We start from the raw sequence: 21610 nt of genomic DNA on the forward strand, positions 1-21610 counted from the left end.
TGGTGGATGATGCAGTCAGGGAGACTATGATGGATTAAGCTTCTCTTCCCATCTCAGGCCATTTGCTTTGTCTATGTTGTGTATGCAACTGCGGATGAAGAAGGAGTTATACAAAAATGAGCAGCAGGTGAGTTTCTTGGGCCAAGTGGTTAAACAACCTGGCCTGGGAGACCAAGGTAAATTTTGCTACGTGTCCCTCCTCAAACCAGTCTGCTCATTTTGCTTCGTAGCCAGAAGATTAAAAGGAGATGACAGCAATGCTCCCTCTAACCTGTGGAGTCTTGTGAGCAAGAATTCTGCTTTGTGAGCTACTGGCATTAAAGTTGTGAGTGAGCAATTTGTCTAATGCATAAATTAGTTTGCTGTGGGACCATTTTTCCTGAGGTAAGACAAAAATGTGTGAGCTAGAGGCTAAAAAAATTGTGAGCTAGCTCACCCTGACTCAGCCTAGAGGGAACACTGGATGTCAGTTATTCTTCCTACTCACTGAGAGTTAGTGTTTGAAACCATGAGCATCTCTATCTTCAGTCACTCAGAGACAGTCTTGTGGAAGGAAAGGTCTTAAGTTTCACCATTCCCTCTGCCCTAGAGACATTTCTGTTCTGCTTTAGCAGGGAAAAAAAAGCAGCTGCTGCTGATTCCACAATCCCCACTTCAGTGGGATTTTCTGTCAGTAGACTGAACAGCTGGAACAAATGCGGGCAAGAAAGCCTGCAAATCTTTGGCCACAGCTATGATAACTGAGCCATTTGCTAGCCTAAATCAAAGAGTTTTAACTCAATGAGATTGTTAACTGTAATAGTTATCCATCTGAAGAAGGTGTACGATTGTCTGTTGGAACTTCTCCGGAAAAACATGGCCCGGTAACTGTCAAAAATGCTTTTCCATTTATATTATAGCCTGCTTGAGAGGAAGCGACTTGGAAAAGTTATTTTTTGTAGTCTTTGCTGGTTCCTTCGTTTATGATTCCATGACAAAACAGCAACCATTAATCATTATCCTATGTTGTAGAACTATTACGGGTACCTTTATAAAGAACTTACTGCTGTAATAACACCTTCAAAGATATATCGCAATGATTTCTTTATGGAGAGGCATAAATATAAAAAGCATAGTAATTTTGATGTTTTTGTAGGTTTGGGGTCTACTTTTGCCTAGTTTTGGTGTTTTGTTTTGCTTTGGTTTGATGTTTTCCCTTTCAACTAGCAGATGATGGCTCTGTGGCTGCCACCTTTCCTGAAGCTTGCCTGGGCTCCATTTGAGATGCACGTTCCAGCCTCCACCTGGTGGGACCCGGAGCCTGCCCGAGTCTCCTCTGGATGTCTCTTAGCTTTCTTATTATCCTGGGGGGCTGTTTTCTTCTCACTTTTTGTTTTTTGTTCTTTTGTTTCTTGCATGTACAGTTTTGTAAAGCAAACTCGAGGTACTGTATCTCGCAGCTCGTCAGTCTCCAGCGTAAATTCACCGTGAGTTGCCCTCTGTATACAATATTCAGTACATAGATTGATGATTGACATACATACACAATTAGATCCTCCTCCCCACCCCACCCCACCCCGCCGCCCCCGTACATATTGTTGCTCAAGTCATTCACTTTATTGTGGAAATTTTGCTGGAGTAGAAAGTGGACAGCATTACCCTGTAATGCTTGCGAGTTGCTCATAAAGCAACTCAGTGGTGTGACTTCTAGTTGTTCCATTTCTTCTCCCCCACCTTCATGTGCTTGCATGCACTTTGTGCGTTTTCCTTTATCTCCCTCTTGCCCCTTGTGCTCTTGTTTTGTGGCTTCTCCTGATCCCAAGTGGTCTGGTCAGATGGTTTTCTTTCCTCCTCTCTCCCCCACCAGTTGAACTTCTAGATTTGTTTTTTTTTTCCAAAACAGTTCTACAGTGAGGCTGCCTCAGGAATCATTACAGTCCCTAGCAAGATGTGAAGCTGCCTACGGTTGAGTCAGCCCATGGATTCTCCTTTAAGCCAGCATTGCCTCTGGCTATACAAAGACCAGCATGAAACAACCTTCTATTCTCTCCCAAAATTGAAGTATGGCTGGGAGGGATTGCCTTCTTTTCACTCAGCAAGCTCTGTTGTATTTTCAAATGTTTTAGACCCAGTAGTGGGCTGTTTCTGTGGAACTTCTGATGAATTAACTGCTGGAATGTGTTGCTCTCTGGTTGGGAGTTATTATGCACTTGGGACATGTGGCTGGAAGGGAGAAGCTATGGGGAATTTGAGGCACTTCTTGACCTCGGTCATGTGTGGGTGGAGCTCTGCCACTGATTATAGAGGCTGGCTGTGCAGCATGCTGAGAAGAGAGAGGTCCAGTTTAATGCCTTGCAGGTTGTACCTGCAACTTTGAGGGGGGCAGAGTTAGGCATCATCAGCACTCTCCTGCTAAAGTCATTTTCCTAGTTGATTTTGAACTGCTAAGCCGAATTTTCTACGTTTAAAAATGGAAAGTTGTGTGACAAGATGAAGAGTTCTAGCCTAGCCATGCTGGTTCCCTACAAGCGAAGAGCATTTGCTTTGCCAGAGCATTGAAATTTGTGTACTGAAATGATCTGGCCCTTGATCATGTAAAACTATGGGGCTCAGTTTAAAGCCTGAGTACCCAGAAACTGTAGGACTGGGATTCAGATAACCTCTTCAGCCCTGATTCCTCCTTTGCTATGCACAGGGCCCTAACCATCTACCACCCACTTTGCTGTACAAATCACCACATGGTTGCTTTATCACTGCTGTAAGATGCTATGGCTGTGTGATCCTTTGAAGTATTTTGTGGTAATTTTGCCACAACCCCAGTTGTCCCAAGCAGTTATTGTGTGGTAATTGCTGAGTCTTCTATTGAAGTTGCAAAGCAGGGGCACTGCGGTGGTACAGTTTGAGCAGAAGAATTGGGGGAGAATGTTTGTTCATGAAATGGTTCAACACGGTAACTCTTAAAAAGGTGCCTGTGAGTTGGAGAGTGGAATGGATGGAGGCTCTTACTGAATTACATCCAGCCAGAGTTTTTTTCTGTAGCGGGAACTCCTTTGCATATTAGGCCACACACCCCTGATGTAGCCAATTCTCCAAAGAGGGCTCTTAGTACAGGGCCTACGCTCCAGGAGGATTGGCTACATCAGGAGTGTGTGGTCTAATATGCAAAGGAGTACCTGCTACAAAAAATGGAATGGGAAGAATTGCAGGCCTCAGTTTCTGGAAGGCTGTCTTACTCCTGTAGTATATATTTTCCTTATTATTTCAGCATAATATGTAGGTCTGGACTAGACAGGTTTTAAGACACTAGCAATGCTGCCTGACCTGGATAGCCCAGGCAAGCTGATCTCATCATATCTCGGAAGCTAAGCAGGGCTGACTCTGGCAAGTACTTGGATGGGAGACCTCCTTGGGAGGCGGGGGAAGGCTTTATTCAGCCGCCTCCCTGAATATCCTCTAGGCCCCCAGTAGAGGTCAGTCATGAGAGGCCGCCATGACGACACACACAAAATAGGAAAATACTCCCAAAAAAGTAGCAATGCCAATAACACTTTGCATTTATGTGGCACTTTCCCTAAATGATCAGAACATTCCTAGAGGCTGTTTTTCTGGTCCAAAGCTAATGCCAGCATGTATTTAGGATTTTATGATTCCCCAGTAGCCAGTGGTACAGATAACAGAGGAAAAGAGTACCCAGTGCAACAGCAGTAGCCACTTCTGCAGTGTTACTCATGGGGCTGGGGTATTTACAGGTTCAGCAGAATGTTATCATAATGTAACCTTACAGTTCTTGCGGAGGATGCAAAGAATGTAAATGGGCTTGTTAATATCTGAACGATTGTTCTACTGTAAGCTCCCATTAGCACTCTTAAGAGAAGCCAGGTTTCATTTATTGTACTGCAACGCCTGAACACAAAGGGGCCACTTTGCACCTCCGATTAATTGCCTTTTAAATAGCAAGGGTGTACTCTTAATGTATTTGAAAACCAATTAAAACAGTAAGGAAGGCACTGTCAACAGAGTATGAGCTTTTCGCACAGTATATTCCAGAAAGGCTGCCGTATAAGTCTGTTGCAGCAAAGCCCACAAAGAGTCTTGTGATTCCTGAAATACAAATGCATTTATTATGTCTGAAGCTTCTGTAGTTTTTAGTTCACAAAAGGTTTGGCCACAATAAATCATTCAGTCTTCAAGGTGCTTCACTGTGATGCATGTGTAATTTGAAATCATGCACATTAATCCGGGAGTATTTCAGAAATGGGGAAATTTGTAAATCTGTGAGTAGGGCCTTGTTAGCTTTATCTTCAGTTTGGGAACTTGCTAGGGTTGCCAGGTCCAACTCAGAAAATACCTGGGGACTATGGAGGTGGAGCTAGGAGACCTTTCCATTCCATAAAATGAATAAATAAAAATACCAGTAGTGCAGTTCCCCTGAATACAGTCTTCATTTCCTCATTCCTTCAGCAGCTGGCTGCACTTTCACTGCATGAAAGTGAACACATCTACACACACTCACAAAGCAGCCAAAATAAATGCAGGTAGGAAGCACACACTTTTGTGATCCCACTGGAGCAGTTTACTCACAGAAGTTGCTGGATGTAAACATGTGCTATATTTCCACCAGCGTCTTCAGACTACTCTTTACTATGCAAACAACTTCTGAAAGGAATGCAGAACAAATTGAGGGAATGGGCTGTCTTTCTTTCTCACCACTTCACAGACTCACTGGGAACAACCACGTGGGTCTGCTGGCTCACCCTGCCCCCATTCAGCCTTGCTCCTACTGAGTTTTAAAGGCACATATACCTTCCAAGTTTCCAAGCTTTTTATAAACTTCCAAAATTCTTCTATGCCTTCCGAGGTGGAAAGGCACATCGTGGCTGTAAGGACAGGGCTTCCCCTCACCAGCTAGCTGTCAGGGAGGAGGCTGCAAAACCTTTAGAACGTGCCTTCTTGGTCAACATCACCGAAAGACTGAGAAGCAGTCCAGCACTGATGACATCCTGTCTGGGAATGCCAGCAGTGCAATAGTCATTGCAAGAGGAGTGTTAGCAAGCTGGGTGGCAGGGCCTGGCATTGCCAGGGCAAAAGGGATGCTAGAGTCTGAGGGGAGAGGTATGCAGTGCCTGTATGGAGATGTTCAAACCACAGCAGAAGTAAAAAGGAGGGGAACTAAAACTTAACAAAAAAATGAATTAAGAACAAAAAAACCCATTAATTGGATACAAAATAAGGGACTCAGTATTAATTTCAATAAGTATAAAACATCAATATATAAATAATGCAAAATATACAAAAATACATGTACTTATCAAAGAATTCAGGTTTTCACGGCTGGTAACATCATTAGGGTTTGTAGAATCTTTCGGGATCAAGTGCCATGTTCTACTGGAGAAAGTTTTCCTTCCAGACGTTTCGTTCTCAGCTGCGGAGAACATCACTGAGAACGAAACGTCTGGAAGGAAAACTTTCTCCAGTAGAACACGGCACTTGATCCTGAAACATTCTACAAACCCTAATACATGTACTTATTGCAGATTGGTTTAAAAATAATTATAGGCCCAAATATATCATCAATAAGAATACAGTTAATACAGTATTTCCAGATTAGGACCATGCAACCGTAAAACAGATCATTTTGGGCCTACTGGCCATCTTCAGTCGTCAAGCATAACTGTTACAGGCTCATTTATTGCAATAATAATAATATTAGACAATATAGGACCAAGTGAGAATTATGTTCTGATAGATATCAGTGACTCAAGAAAAGGAAGTACTTTTATAGGCCTCATATGGTATCATTTTGTGTCCAAATCAGATACGTGTAATCAGATGGTTTTACAATTATGTACCTTCCCGCTGTGGTCCAAAAGAATCAATTTGAAAAGCAATATGGAACCAGTATAACCTAAGGGTATGTAGCCTATTTGTAATGTTTATGCTTGACCACTGACACGCCCTTCCCTCAATGAGTTCAGGATGGGGAACAACAATTAATAAATATATAGCGTTAAAACTACTTCATACAATAAAATAATACGACAATCTTAAAAACAAGTCAAATTCTAAAGATGGTGATATCAAATTGTACCTACTCCTCCCATACATCCCCCAGACAGATGACATAGCCTTAATGTAGTGGGTCAATTCAAAAGAATGATTTCACAGCAGGGAGGCCCCAGATTGACAGATGTCCAGACAAATGAAAGCCTGGCGGAACAGCTCTGACTTACAGGCGCTGTGGAACTGCAACAGTCCCCATAGGGCCCTAAATCTCCAATGAGAGCTTGTTCCACCCGTAGAGGCACTGAAGCAAGCAGTAGGCTGAAATGTGTCTCTTTTAGGGTCACATAAGGTCCGAATTCTAAAATATTATACAAATTATATTTTTATTGAGGCTATATTTTGGCCTATGACTGTTTTTAAACCAATTTGTAATAAATGCATGTATTTTTGTATAATTTGCTTTATTTTTATATTGGTGCTTTGTACTTATTGAAATTAATATTGGGCCCTTTATTTGTATCCAATTAACTTTTTTGGTTCTTAATTAAATGATTTTCAAACCACAACAGGAGAAGCCCAAGGACTCCTCTGCAAACTCTGTAAGGGCAGCAAAACAAGGAGGCAGCATAGGTGAAGCTGAGTGGCAATAAACACTCTCTCTTCCCAAAATGAGGTCCCAGGAACAATTGGAGGTCCTAGATAGGGCCAGGGCCTAGGGTTGCCAGGTCTTATGTGGCTCCTGGTGCCTGACATGCCTGGTGCAATGACATTACCTGGAAGTGATATAATCACTCCAGGCATGCCATGCAAGGACACTCTAGCATTTTGGTTAAAAAAAAAAAAAACCACCTCTGTGGTGCCATGGAGATTTTTACCAAAATGCTAGAGCAGGGGTGGCCAACGGTAGCTCTCCATGCTGGCTGGGGCTGATGGGAGTTGTAGGCAAAAAACATCTGGAGAGCTACCATTGGCAACCCCTATGTTAGAGCATCCCCTGCAATGTGCTCGGTGCAATTATGTAACTTTCAAGTGATGTCATTGTGCTGGGCACGTCGGGTGCCGATGGAGCTATTTGGAGCAGGTTGAAGGCCCTGAAATTGGGGGAAAACCCACCCCCAGTGGGAGGCCAGGAACCCTACCAAAGAAGGAAGAGGAAGTGATGTCTGTTTTGTGAGTCATATGGACTGGGACAAAGGTGAGGCTTGCACATTGCATTGTTGTTAGTTGTATTTTTGTTAATTGTTCATGACACATGTAATTAGAGATGCCAACCCCCAGGTCCAGGTGGGGTTTTCCCCAATTTTGGGGAGTTTGGCCTCCTCCCCACTCCTAAACAATGACATCGCTGTGCAACCTCCCTGATGTGAGGACATTACTTCCTGGTGACATCATTGTGCCAGGAATGTCACGCAGTGACACTCTGGTTTGTGGGCAAACTCTATGGTTTTGAAGCAAAAAACCCCCATAGAGTTTTGTACAAAAACCAGAGCATCGCCTCCAACATTGCTGATGCAATCATGTTGTGTGCAACATCCTGCCAGCCTCTAGAATGCCCCCCAAATCCCCCTGGCAACCCTATATGTAATGTCCACCTGTTGAAATCCTGAATGCTATTCTATACTTAAGCTACTGAGTCAGGAGCCAAAAGTTACTAAACAATCTTATCCCTTAAGAGGTGGCCAGGCTGCTTAATAGACTTCAGGCCTTTAAACAGAAAAGACTTGCCGGTCAGTTATGCCTGGGCATCTGTTACATTCAACATCCAAAAGACAGGTGCTATGTTAAAGTGTGGAGTATCTCATTTGTTTTATAATTTGGAGAAACAATATTTTTCTTATGAGAGTGACCAGACTTTTCAAAGCGATTAAAAATGGATAAGACCAGGAAGGTAGCAGATTAATGTTCTTGAGTCCAGATCTTCCCCACAGGCTGCCAAGGGGCTTACTGCATGAGTTCCAAATGACCAAGTTTGTGGCGTTTCCTAAAGTTAGCATTTGATTCATTCATTGCTAAGTGAATTTACTCTTGCTCTTCTTAATCCGTGAACGTAGCATTTTGGTGTTTGTGCATTTGTAATCTGTTTGATTGTTGCCACCTGATATGTCACAAGAGAAGGTATGAGTCATATCTCATACATCAGAGTGTTTGCTGAAGTCAGGAGCAAAATTCCCTTTGATTTGAATTAAGGCTTAGTTTGTGCATTGCCAGAATACATCAGTTGCTCACATGACTGACCTGCTCTTTCTCTCTCACACACACACACACCCACGCACATGCACACACACACACACAAACAATATGCCAAGGGCATTTTCTTGTTGTTTTATCTTTTCCTTTCTCCTGAGACAGCCCTGGTCTACAACCGCAGCAGAATGAGGTGGTAGAATTCGGAGATGGGGGAGTGGGCTACTCCACTTCAGACTGCAGGTGGGAAAAGTCATATTTTTATGCGTCTGTATGTAAAAACTCCCCAAACTCAAAATGATTAGCAGATCAGGGCGAAAGATTCCAGCCTAATTCTTCACCGTTCTGTGATACCTTTCCACTTAATGGCAGATGATTAATCCAGAGGAATGTTTCGTAATCTGAAGTGGTACAGTCCATCTGCAGTCTGAAGTGGTACAGTCCATTTTGCAACGTCATTCTGCTACATGTGTAGGCTAGCCCATTCAGATTACTATTCATTTGCAAGGTTTGGCTTATGTGGACACACCTTAGGCCAGTTGTCCTTCTGACGCAATGTTGTTTACGCTGAGTGGCAGTGCCAGGCAGCATCTCTCTAACTGACCTGCTACCTGAATGTCATTTAACTATTCAGGTTAAATATTTATTACATCCTCCACACCCACCCACACCACACAAATGGCTAGATTAGCTACTGAGGCTACTTCCAGCATAATTAAACAGTGAAACACACTGATCTATCACAATTAACAAGACCAACAGTGAAACAAACAAACAAAAATCCGACGAGCCATAGTGTTGAAATACTGATAGCAGCAAGGATCAGTACTAAAAGATTTATACCCCCATAATTTGCCATCCAAAGCAGAGTTACACTGAAGTCAGTGGGGAGGAACTCGGTTGCAAATGGCAACCCTTAATCATCTGGAGGGAGATGGTTAAAAAATAGCAAAAAGCCTGCGGAAAAGGAAATTTGTTCGCCATGCACTGGAAAAATTAAGAAGCTTTGCACTAGCCAATGCAGCGAATGCCATTGGTAATATGCCAAAGCAGAGAATCCTCTGTCTCTAATGGCTAGTTTGGTGTAGTGGTTAAGTGTACAGACTCTTATCTGGGAGAACCGGGTTCGATTCCCCACTCCTCCACTTGCACCTGCTGGAATGGCCTTGGGTCAGCCATAGCCCTGGCAGAGGTTGTCCTTGAAAGGGCAGCTGCTGTGAGAGCCCTCTCCAGCTCCACCCACCTCACAGGGTGTCTGTTGTGGGGGAGGAAGGTAAAGGAGATTGTGAGCCGCTCTGAGACTCTTCGGAGTGGAGGGCGGGATATAAATCCAATATCATCATCTTCTTCCTTCAGAAGATGGAGCCTGGTGGGCAGGGCTTCCATAGATAATCTTAGCTCAAGCAGTACTTAAAGTACCCTAGACCAAGATAATTTAGGACTTGGAATTGTGCCCATAAGTGAATTGGTGAACAGCCAATGCAGTTCTTTTACAGTTGGCAAAAATGAACTCCCCCTGAACTCATATCACACAACACTATTGCAGAGGCAACCCAGCACATTACCATAACCTAACCATGGATGTGATCAGAACAGGGATACCTGTGGGCCAGGCCAGGCCTCTGAAGGAGAAGCTTCAGTTGGTTTCTCCTTCTAAAATCAGCTAAAGGTACTACTTTTCAGAGGAGAGATCTAATAGTTCCACCACAAGATGGCTGGGATAAAACCCAGGATTTTCTGGATACAAACCATACATTCTGGCACTAAACTTACAGGGTCATGCAGACTAGAATGTCTGGCTGTGATGAGAGATTTGCTCTCTGCCCAGAACCTTCGTTTTCACAGACCTTGCAGATTGAAAAGATAACTGGTTGCCATTGCAAGAGCATTTAGCGTCTGTATGTCATTCTGAATTCTGACTGCTGCACATGAACCTAGAAAAAAAAAAATCTCAAATAGCTTTCCCTGATTTTTTAAAAGAAAACCGTTAGCAAGAAGCTTTTTGGCATGAGGTCCTAAAGGTGTACTAGTTATTTTATTTTTACTTCTGTTTTTCTGAAGAGACGATGCTTCATCCTGACTGCTCAAAAAAGTACAAAACATCACATTCAAGAAACACCGCTGAATTGGAACACAGTAGTGACTAGAGTCTTCAACACACCTAAATTAATAAACCTCTCACAGTTAACTTTTTGAAAAGCCTTCTGGCGCAGGTCTTGGGGATGATGCCCTGTTGTTACCCATGACTTCTTTCTACTCATAGCTGGTAACATATGTATGTCACTAATGAGCTATCAGTGAAGTGGTTCTTTGCCATGTATATTTTAATTTATCATGTTGATGCAAATTGGTTTTTAAATATCTCTTGCTTAAGCCCACCCTGGCTTTCCCTCATGACAGGAGAACACAATGGAGATGATATGGAGAGGGGAGAACAGTTCTTGGGTTGTTTGGAAGGAATGATGGAATGCTGTGGCTTTTTTAAAAAAAATAAATAAATAAAGGTGTGGGGCCCTTTATTGTGGAGTTTGGCATCCTTCTAGATCAGAGGTGTCGAATTCATTTGCTATGAGGGCCAGATCTCGACTTTGTTGGGCCAGGCCATGTGTGTCATAAAATATAATGCCAGATCAGGGAGATATAAACTTTATAAAGGACATAGACAAACACACACACTCAGTCTAATCCGTCTCACTGGCTTGCTGAGCCTCAGCCAACAGAAGGCAGAGAGGCTTGGCTCAATAGCTCTGCAGTGCAATTGAGAAAGCCTGGCAAAGCTAGCTCTTCTTCCCCCCACTTCCTCCCCAAGGGAGGAGCTTTGCTCTGTAGCTCCTGTGTGATTGAGCAAGTCTGGCAAAGCAAGTTGTGATGCAGAAGGAAGCAAGAGAGGGAGAAGGAAGCAGACAGTAGTTTGTTGCTTGCGGGTCTTTTAGGAGCCCTCCGGGGGCCTGATTCAGCCCTCAAACTGCATGTTTGACACCCCTGTTCTAGATGAACTGATTTTTCAAAGGCAACTAACCCTCACGGCATCAGAATGGAGACACAGAGGGCAAATTAACATTTGTGGTTTTCTCACTGGCTTCACCTCCTCTTGTGTATTCAACTGGCCGTCCCATCATTGTTCTTGTTTTTATTTAGGCTAGATTTTGCAATTCTGAAAGCTATTGTCATTTCATATTGATTAAATGGTAACCATCTCTGTCTTCTGCTCCCCTTCCTCCCCCTACTTCCCATTCCCCTGTTCCTCCCTCTCTTCTGTAGCAAACAGCAGAATGCCTCTAAATCGAAATCTGTTTGGGAGCAGAGAACCAGCCAGATCCGTATGCACAATTTCCAGACCAGCTGTGAAGCACTATATAATGAACTGGATCCAGAGGATAGGGTGCGCTATGCTACCACCCTCCACATTCGTCCAGATATGAAAACTCATTTGGATCGACCCTTGGTGGTTGAGCCAAGGAGCAGCGAAGGCCACAACAGCAATGGCAGTAAGCTGAGTCCCACTGATGTTCAGGAATCAGCAGAGCAGGCAAAGACTATTCCGGCCGAGGGCACAGAGGGTCCCCGGAAGCATCATCGGCACAGAGAGAAAGACAAGGCTGGAGAGCAAGAAAAGAGCAATATGCCAAAGGAAGAGAATGGGGAGTCTGGCATAAACAATAAGGAGGAGCGCAACAGGCCTCACAGGAGCCGGAGCAAAGAGGGTGAAGGTGGTGGCAAAGAAGGAAAGAGTGAGCGCAACAGAACCCAGGAAGGAGGGAGACGGCATCACCGCCGCGGGTCAGTGGAAGAGGGAGCCGAGAGAGAGCACAGGCGCCACCGCAGTCACCGGCATTCGGCGGAGCGGCAAGTCAAAGAAGGCAATGGTACGGTCAATGGCACCAAGACTGAGCGCCGTTCACGACACCGAGGAGGATCCAGGCCTGGGAATCGGGAAGGAGATCCAGGCTCTAAAGGAGAGGGCTGTGAAGAACCTCACAGACGACACAAGATGCGGCATAAGGCATTATCAACTTATGAGTCAGTGGAAAAGGAGAATGGTGAGGAGGGAGAACAGGGGGAGAAGGAACTGAGGAATCACCAGCCAAGGTGAGTTGGCCAGGAGGCAGACTCTTCACTGATGAGGCAGGATTGATTGGCTTGGTGAAGGCCAGTGCTATATTGGAAGCTAAAAAGATGATTCAATATTGACATCAAATGATGTACTCAGTTCTAGAATTCAGTAGATTCATTTTGAGAAGTATATGAAAAGAGTAGGAAGCCAGGGAGCAGACAAAGGAAGAGGCTGACGGGTGTGAGGGAACTTTTTTACTCCTTGTTGCTTTAAAGATGCACCTGCTAACTTCATCTAAGCCAGACTTTTCTATTCGTAAGGAGACAGTGAAGTCTGCTTCTCACTTCTGTTTGTTTCCCGTCATGCAATTTAATGGTTGGGGCTAGTGGTGCATAAAGCAGGCGCATGAGTTAGACATAGGCTGTTGGCTGCTTGCTATTCAGATAGGCCTGACTGTTCCCCATGGGTTATGTTTGCAATCTTTCTATCACTTCAGGACACTCTAAACATGTATCCAAGCCAATCTTTCCTAAGATTTATCATTGGTGTGTGTGTGCATTTTTAAATTAAACAGAGGGAAGCACTGGCTCCAGTTTGAGGGCTAATGATTTCTGCAGATCCCCCCCTTTCTGTCCCCCCCCCATTATGGAACAATTCCAGAATTGCCTCCTAATCAAAGTGTCTTCTTGATAATATTAAACTCTGAAATGATGGAATGCCTATGTTTGTGAGGTGTAAGCCAAAATGTCCTCAAAACGAGGTTGGGGAATTGTCAGGTGGGCACCTGGCTTAAACAGGATCTTTTATCTATGTATACAGGATACATGTCCAGAAATTAATGCTTAAATCTACCAAGGACTCCAATTAAGTAAAACAATTAAAATTTATTCCAGAAAAATATAGAGCTCACATACAAGACAAATAACTCATAAAAAATCACATACAGACCTAAGAAAAATAGAGATATAGAGACAACACATGGATAGACAAACAGGGTGATAATTACCGATCATAGTCTTCAAGGAAGGCTCCAATGGCGACGAAAGAGGACGGGGGAAATGGGACCTTCAACTGATCAGGAATCAGGGATGGATCTAGACAGCAGAATTGGGGTACTGCTAGCTGCACACCTGTGGGGAGCTGGGTCACAGGTTATAAGGACTACCTTGAGCCTTAGAGGATGGGAAGTACAGGGGTGGAGGAAAGGTGGTCAGCTGGTACATGACCTCAGAAAAAGGGGAGGCTCTGCAGTGGCCATAAGGGCTGGACTTCTGCAGTAGCCAATAGCAAGTTAATTGGTGGCGCCTAATTGGGTGCCCATGACTGACCAATGAACAAGCTTGGGCCCTGGTTACCTGATTGGACTTTCAGGTAACAATGAGCCAGGGTGGGGAAGCTCCAGGATGACTGTTGGGGAGAAGAATGGGGGAAATCACTGGGTGGAGGTGTGCTTAAGACTATTAAACTTATCTAAAAAGATGACAATAGATGGCCAAATTGCTACCTAAGGTAACACCCGGTTTACACAAAGGAACTTGGCTCACTGAAGATGGTCTTCCTCTTCTTCAGTGTTCTTCTTGGCACCAGTCTTTGTCTTGGGTTCCATTGGACAAAGGCTTCGGCAGTCCGGCAGGGTCCATGCCTAGATAAGCTTGATGGCCTCATGGATGGGTGACATCTGTTCAGTACATGAGCCTCCCGCTGAAATGGAGTCTTGGCACTGCTGGAAGATAGCTGGTATTAGCCTCTCAAAGTGGATTCTATGGTCAAGGCTGAAAAACGCATGGCCTGGATAGCTCCTAGCGGCGCAACTTCTTCCGCTCCAATGATAGAGATGGTGTTTGCCTTACGCAACTGGAAACCATCCGTTCTCCTGACTAGCGCTCCTCCAGAAACATGGAGTGCTGCTTTAGCATTGTGGCTGTTAGTACTCATAAGTCCTTTCCAGTCTGGCAGCCAAACCCACGTTCTCCTAGCAGATGTGTGTGAGTTCAGTCTCCAGGCACCCTGGCAACCAGGCGGGTGACTATGATGTTCTGAATATTAGGGGTATTTTCTTACAGAGGAGTTGGGATGGGGAAGTCACAAATGAAAGGTATGAACTACAGTTAGGAATAAATTGTTATAAGGGTTTGTTGTTAACCCCTTTGGGGTGGAGAAGGTGCTAGCATATAGATTTTTGTCTAATAGAGGCCCCCTGCAATGGCCTAATTTAAAGATTTTGGAATCATTCCTGAGCTATAATGATACACTAGAGAACTGTTTGCACTCCACAGCCAGTTAATCAGCACAGAAGAGAGCCTTTTGTGAGTATTGCCAAAAAAATAACCCCACTGTGTGCCTTGCCCTCGTATCACTGTAACCATTTTCGATCCTCTGGTTTGCATTTCGATCCTCTGGTGACTGTGAACTGCTTCTTAAGCAAATTCTGTTCCTGATGGTTTTCCAAGCTTCTTGATTGATTCTGTAAAGTCAATGTTGCCTCACTAGCCCAGCTGAAATGTTACAAACCCAGACAATTAAGGATAGCTTCGGGAAACTTTTGTTATTTAAAAACTATCTCTAATGACTGCAAATGAACAACAGATAAACAGGGCATGAGGAATTTAAAAAAGGCCTCCAGCCTGTTTGAATAATAATTGGTGGAAGGTGAGAAAGAGTTTACCTGACTTTGAGCTTGTTTCCAAGTAAAAAGTGTTGCCTTTGACCTACTGGAACAGTCTGGAGCACTCTTGAGGACTGCTTGCTCCTTTAGGAAACTCCCCTGTGCAAGCACCAGTCATTTCTGACTCTGGGGTGACGTTGCTTTCACAATGTTTTCACGGCAGATTTTTTACAGAGTGGTTTGCCATTGCCTTCCCTAGTCATCTACACTTTTCCCCCAGCAAGCTGGGTGCTCATTTTACCGACCTAGCCAGCCATTAAGATCTGTGTCATAAACCTTTCTTCATGTGCTTCCGCCTTCAAAGGTTAGACAGGTAGTAATCAGAAAAAAACACCTTTCTGTGATTGATCCCCAGTTATAGAACTTCTTGCCTGGTCAGATTTGCCTGGTTCCTTTAATACTATCTTTCAGGCACCAGGTGAAGTCTGTTTGCTTGCTTTCATCATCTCTACACTGAAGACAACTGCTTCTTTTTATCAATGGTGTATTTGTTGACTGCTGATTCTGTGGTATTGGTTGAAAGTGGTTGTTTTAACGTTTTTTCTGTTTTGATTCAGTAATTAATATTCAGTAATACTACTTTGAATATTACTTCTGAATAGAAAGCTGGAGCAAAAATCCTGAGAGAAAGAATGAGAATGGGATAAGAGGATTTCCCCCATTTCATTCCTTGATTGGTTTTAGCCTCTCGCTTTGCGTTGTGTTCTAATCCTCCAGAATGTCTAAAATTAATACAGGAACTGAGCATTTTGAATCTGCTACATCCTTCCAAGTTTCCCCTCTACTTCATCAACATTCATGGGCTCATTTAGAAAATACTACAAAAATAAGTTTTTATGGGATCATGTGCTTGAATATATTGAAATTCTTTCATTCATTGTTTTACTGTGCAGGTGCACCCATGCATCATTAAAACATTGCACAAAAATTCTGTATAGAATACCCTGACCTGGATAGCCCAGGCAAGTCTGATCTTATCAGATCTTGGAGGCTAAGCAGGGGTGACCCTGGCAAGTACTTGGAAACACCAGGAGCAGAAGGCAGAGATATGCTGTATCTAGCCACTTCTCTAAATGTCCTCCATGCTTCAGTAGGGGTTGCCGGAAGTTGCCATGACTTCCAGGCATGCACACACATGCACAAATACAATCCCCTTCCCCCCAAAAAACAATTATTTATAGCAGGGGTGTCGAACTCATTTGTTATAAGGGCCTGATCTGACATAAATGAGACCTTGTTGGGCCAGGCTGGACCATTTTGGGCCAGGCCATGTATGTACCTATTTAAGATTAAGTAGCAGAGAGATAAACTTAGGACACAGACAAACATGAATAAAGTTTTTTTTAAAAAAAAAAAAACCTTAAAACATGCTTAAAACATTAGAACTTGTTGGTCTTAAAGGTGCTTTCTTTGTATTTCTCCCATGAGATCCAAGGAATTGGGCAAAGGAAGCTCTGGCTCTTTCCCGCCTTCTCCAGGGTACCGGGAGGGAGAGGAGCCTCAACCAATGGAGAATATCGAGGTTTTGTTCTGAAGCTCTTGTGCAACTGAGCAGGCCTTGCAAAGCAGGCTGTGATGCAGAAGGAAGCAAGAGAGAAGGAGAAGGAAGCAGACAAGAGCCAGTTGCTCGAGGGCCTGATTCAGCCCCCAGGCCACATGTTTGATGCCCCTGATTTATAGAATCACACATGTGATTTTATCCAATAGCTTTTTAAAAACAAATGTTTTATCAGTTGATGGGAGGGGGGCAGATGAATGGAAGGGAATGAAAGTCATAGCAAACTGCATTGTACCATTTGTATAAAACCTGGAAATAAAAAGGGAAACCATGGAGGATGACTAATACCGTAGATCCACCTGAAAAACAAAAGCCAAGTAACTCAGTACATTAAAATCTGAGGAGAAATGTAGATGAGAATTTTGAAGGCATTCTTTGTGATGAAGGGTGATGATTTGTCAGTCTGGGATCTTCCTGCGAAGTCAAGTTGAAGAGGAGTCAGGTTGTCAAATAATTTACTCTTGAGAACTTAACAGAGCCGCAGACCTGAGGTGAATTTATAATCTTTGCTTTTGCATTTCAGGGAAGGTCAAGGTGACACAGAGGCTGGCGGGAGTGTCATTGTTGCCCCGTTGCATACGCTGCCAAGTACCTGTCTACAGAGAGTGCCTGAACAGCCAGAGGATGCTGATAACCAGAAGAATGTCACCCGCATGGGTCAGCCATCACTGGACAAAACTGCCACTGTGAACATTCCTGTCACTGTCACTGCTCCTCCAGGGGATGCTACCATCATTCCAAGTGAGTGCTTCCACACTTCCAGGTGTGTCTGAATAATGGAACCTTCAGCTCTAGTACAACTCCCTGGTTATGAGATTGCAAACTGTGCTGCTGAGGACTTGAAAGAAAAATGGGCATGAAGACAGTGGGTGTCATCTTGGGTGAGACTCAGACTGGTTCAGTCATCTTGGTCAGGTGCAGAAGCATGATAACCAGGGATGAACCAAAGGGGAGGGACGGTGGCTCAGTGGTAGGGCATCTGCTTGGTAAGCAGGAGGTCCCAGGTTCAATCCCCAGCATCTCCAACTAAAAAGGCTCCAGGCAAATAGACATGAAAAACCTCAGCTTGAGACCCTGGAGAGCCGCTGCCATTCTGAGTAGACGATAGTGACTGATGGACTGAGGGTCTGATTCAGTATAAGGCAGCTTCATATGTTCATATATGTTCAATGTTCCTATTTTGTTTCTTTTGATCTTTCCTTATATTTTTGGCAACCTGTTTTAATTCTCTTCCCCTTTTCAGTGCTGATTGTGTAGACCGGGGGTGTCAAACTCATTTGTTATGAGGGCTGGATCTGACATAAGTGAGACTTTGAGAAGTCGGGCCATGTTGGGTTGGGCTGAGCCATGCTGGGCCAGGCCATGTGTGTGCCTATTTAAGATTAGGTAGCAGAGATATAAATTTTATAAAGAACACAGATAACGCAAATATATATTTTAAAAACTTAAAACATGCTTAAAATGTTAGCACTTATTGCTTTTAAATATGCTTTCTTTAAATATGCTTTCTTTCTTTCTCCCATGGGATCCAGGGAACTGGGCAAAAGAAGCTGTGGCTCTTTCCTTCCTTCCATGGGGAACGGGGGGGGGGGATCCTCAGCCAATAGAAGGAAGAGAGGCTTGGCTCAGTAGCTCTGCTGTGCAATTGAGAGAGCTTGGCAAAGCAAGCTATTCCTCCCCCCTTCCTCCCCAAGGGAGGAGCCTCAGCCAATGGAGAAAATAGAGGCTTTGTTCTGTAGCAAAGCAAGCTGTGATGCAGAAGGACGCAAGAGAGAGGGAGAAGGAAGCAGATGACAGCCAATTGTTCGGGGGCCTGATGGGAGCCCTCTGGAGGCCTGATTTGGCCCCCAAACTACATGTTCGACATCCCTGGTGTAGACTGATTTGTGTTGCATACATGCATTGTAAGCCAGTCCACAGCCTCATTCAGCCACTCCCACCTTTTGAATGGGGCTCAAGGTTCCTGTCGGAGAAACTTTGAGCTGTTTGTTGCTTCATAGAGAGCAGCCTAAGGGCAAAAGAAATTTCAGCAGCTATTGAAAATTGGTTTTGGTACTACTGTCCTTCGGAATAATGTTGCTGTTAAGCAGATGAAGGGTGCCTTTTTTCATCCTACTTTGCAGTTTTCCGGGATTGGTGATTACATGTAGTGTGGCCTGGTCTTGAGACTGGGTAGGCTACAGCTTGGTATGAATAGAGTAGATTGCTGCAATACAGGTAAGGCATTGGATGAATACTCTGAGGCCTCTATGGTTGAAAGGTTGTACCTTGCACCAGCTCATCAAAGACTTGAGCTGCCAGATAGATTGAGGATGGGGCATCCTTGGTGCTGAGCAGCTTCAACCAAGCCCATGGAGGGACTGGAGTCCACGCTTAACACCTCTTGGCACAGCTTTGTGTGTAGGCAGAAACTGCTCCCACTGAGGATTAACCAAGACAGTAGGAGCACTGGCAGAATTTGGATTGGGGTGTGTTTGTGCAAAACACTGGTTGTTGTAGTGGCCTACTTGCTAGCCAGGAATCCACCTTCCAGAAGTAGGGCACGGTTCTTTGTTGATGTAGACCAGCCATTAAATAATCTAGTTTAACCCAGTTGCTCACGTCTCATTTCTTCATTTCAAGTGCTTCTACAATAGTTTTATATGCATTTGATACATTATTTATGTGTACAGAGCATATGTGCATTATATATCGCGTGCATACATAATGCAATTTTTTATATTCAAATCATGTTGAAACATGTACATTTCATGGGGGAAAATCAGTGCAACAAAACAGAAAACGGTGCAAGAATAACAAATTCAGTTTCTGTAAGGAAGAAGCAAAATAAAATGGAATTTGAGGGGTTGAAATAGCAGGGATGGGAAGTTTGAAATTATCCTGTTGAGTCCTGGGGCTGTTGAGTCCAAGCTCAATTCAGCAGGGTCCTCCAGTGCTCAGCTTTTCAGCTAGCTGGCTTGGCTGTGGCCTCAGACAATGCAGCATGACAGGCACCTAAATTCCTCTCTCTAACACATGGTTTCCCTGATGCTCTCCTGGTGACTCTGTGCTTCTCCCATGCTCTTCCTCCTTGGCCAGACTTCTGCGGGCTGCTTAAGTCTTCCCCCTCAGAGCAGAGCCCCCCAGAACTGTCAAATCCCCCTCTGCCCCAGGGAGGATTCACCTGTTGGACAATTCCTGGACCCAGTGCGGTGCTTACCCTATGGCTCCACCCCCTGTTCTTACCCTTGGCATGAGGTAGGGCTGTTGAGTCCATCTCTTCACTGCTGAAGTCCCTGTCTGTACCTTCCCAGCTCCTTCTTGTCTGTCATCTCTCCCTCACTGCTGTCTCCTGTTCAAGAGAGGAGAGTCCCACCAACTCTCTTCCTGCCCCAGCATGGGAGGTGCCAGCAGCCTTCCCAGAGTTGGACCTCCCATTTCTTCATCTGGCAGCAGCCTGGTCCCCTCCAGGGTTGGTGAATAAGAGGATGAGATGCCGCCACCCCCCTCCCCCCCCGACAGATCCCTTTTTAGTAACATGAGGCTGAACAGGCTGGTCACTTACATCCACCCTTTGTCTCCTTTGCTCAGGATCTTCTACAAGGTGCTTCTGTAGAAGCGTTGCAATGTGTACATTTTTGCATTCCATTCAATGTCAGCAAGCAAAGCCAGTTTTCTCATAATTTTTGTGGGGTGCCTAGTATAGCTCAGTATAATGATACAAGTTGATGATACAAATGATACAAATTAATGATACAAATTAAATTGATTGACTAACATTAATTGGGTAACAGATAGTCAGGCAGTATACCTTTAAATAAGTTAGAATCCCCTCTTTTGATGCCTGCTCCATTTTGACTTCACTGCAGTGAATAATGTTGAATTTGAAATGAAAACAGAAGAGAAGAAAGACATGGATGCCGATGACTTGACAAAAAATGGACCGAAACCAATCCTGCCTTATAGCTCCATGTTCATTCTAAGTCCTACCAACCCGTAAGTTATCCCAGCTGTTTTGTCTGTTTTGAGAATTTATTTTACAGTATTTTTGTGCTCTTCAGTTTAATGTTAATTTGGGACTTAGAACTTGTTTGGACACTGTATGGCACCTATGGATGGTGGAAGCATGGGGAAAGGAGAATATGTTATTGCCATACCCACCTGATATGCCTTTGATGATTCAACATGAATATGCAGTCTGGAGGCTTTAAGTTTTAATGACTTATGGAATTTATTAAACCTTTTATATATGCTTTAATATCTTTTTGTACAAGGCATTTGCCTATAGATTTTGTACTTATCACTTGGCAGTTTATGTGGAGATTTTCTTTGATCCTTTTTTTCTTGGAATGTGATATGGCCCCCTTGGTGAAACTAAACAGTCAGAGTTGGATAGAAGACCTCCTTGGAATAAAAGCAATCAAATAAGTAAAATAAATCACTTATGTAAATCACTTGTAACAGAATAAAAGCAATCCAACAAGTAAAATAAATTCACTGATAACAAAGAACTAGTTCTATTGACTAATCAGATTTCTTGGTTTCAAATATTTTCCTGGCTTTCTTGTGCTGTGATCAAGAGTGCAGAATCAAACTAGTTGTAAAAATTATTCATACCATCTTCATTAACCTACTCAGTATTGGAACTGCTTAATACATAGTATTCATTTATTTTATTTCTGGGATTTCTATCCCGTCATCCCACTGAGGCAGGCTCAAGGTGGGTTACAAAATAAATGCATAATACAATATATTAAAATCATACATAATTAAAAATAAAATTCCTCAGTTAACAATATACAGTTATGAAACAACAAGATTGTGTAAATTTCCTAAGTCTGCTCAATAACATTCCAATGTTCAGAGTTAGTTCAAGAAAGTTCATATGAGCAGTTAGTTCATATGAGCAGCTTAAAAACAAGTCTGAGGCAGTATGCAACAGGAGGGGTTGATCTTATCAGACATCTGCAGTCTCATCTGAAAGCTGTATTAAGGATTTCAGTTAATGCAACCTCAATGGAAATATCTGCATAGATTAGAGATGGACATGATAGATTAGGGATGGGGATGAACTACAGATTATACCAACTGAAAGCTTGATTCATGAACCCACTTGGTTCGTATAGATTCATGATTGGCTTAATTGGTATGGATATCGTCAGTGATTTAAATAGCTCAGAATTGAAAC

At 43.6% G+C, this 21610-nt stretch overlaps 1 protein-coding gene across 9 annotated transcripts in view; it reads left to right on the forward strand.

Moving 5' to 3' along the window:
* The window catches only part of CACNA1B (calcium voltage-gated channel subunit alpha1 B), a 490529-nt gene that overhangs the window by 358163 nt on the left and 110756 nt on the right, over positions 1 to 21610 (forward strand). For 5 of the 9 annotated variants that reach the window (XM_060251281.1, XM_060251280.1, XM_060251283.1 and 2 more), the window contains 5 exons: positions 1404 to 1466; positions 8332 to 8409; positions 11428 to 12255; positions 16967 to 17184; positions 20292 to 20418. In XM_060251281.1, coding sequence (XP_060107264.1) covers positions 1404 to 1466; positions 8332 to 8409; positions 11428 to 12255; positions 16967 to 17184; positions 20292 to 20418 — 1314 coding nt within the window. The remainder of the gene's footprint in view (positions 1 to 1403; positions 1467 to 8331; positions 8410 to 11427; positions 12256 to 16966; positions 17185 to 20291; positions 20419 to 21610) is intronic. The other 4 variants (XM_060251289.1, XM_060251286.1, XM_060251287.1 and 1 more) reach the window with 2 other exon arrangements.

This window comes from Heteronotia binoei, chromosome 12 (genome assembly GCF_032191835.1).
Source record: "Heteronotia binoei isolate CCM8104 ecotype False Entrance Well chromosome 12, APGP_CSIRO_Hbin_v1, whole genome shotgun sequence".
Classification (NCBI taxonomy): domain Eukaryota; kingdom Metazoa; phylum Chordata; class Lepidosauria; order Squamata; family Gekkonidae; genus Heteronotia; species Heteronotia binoei.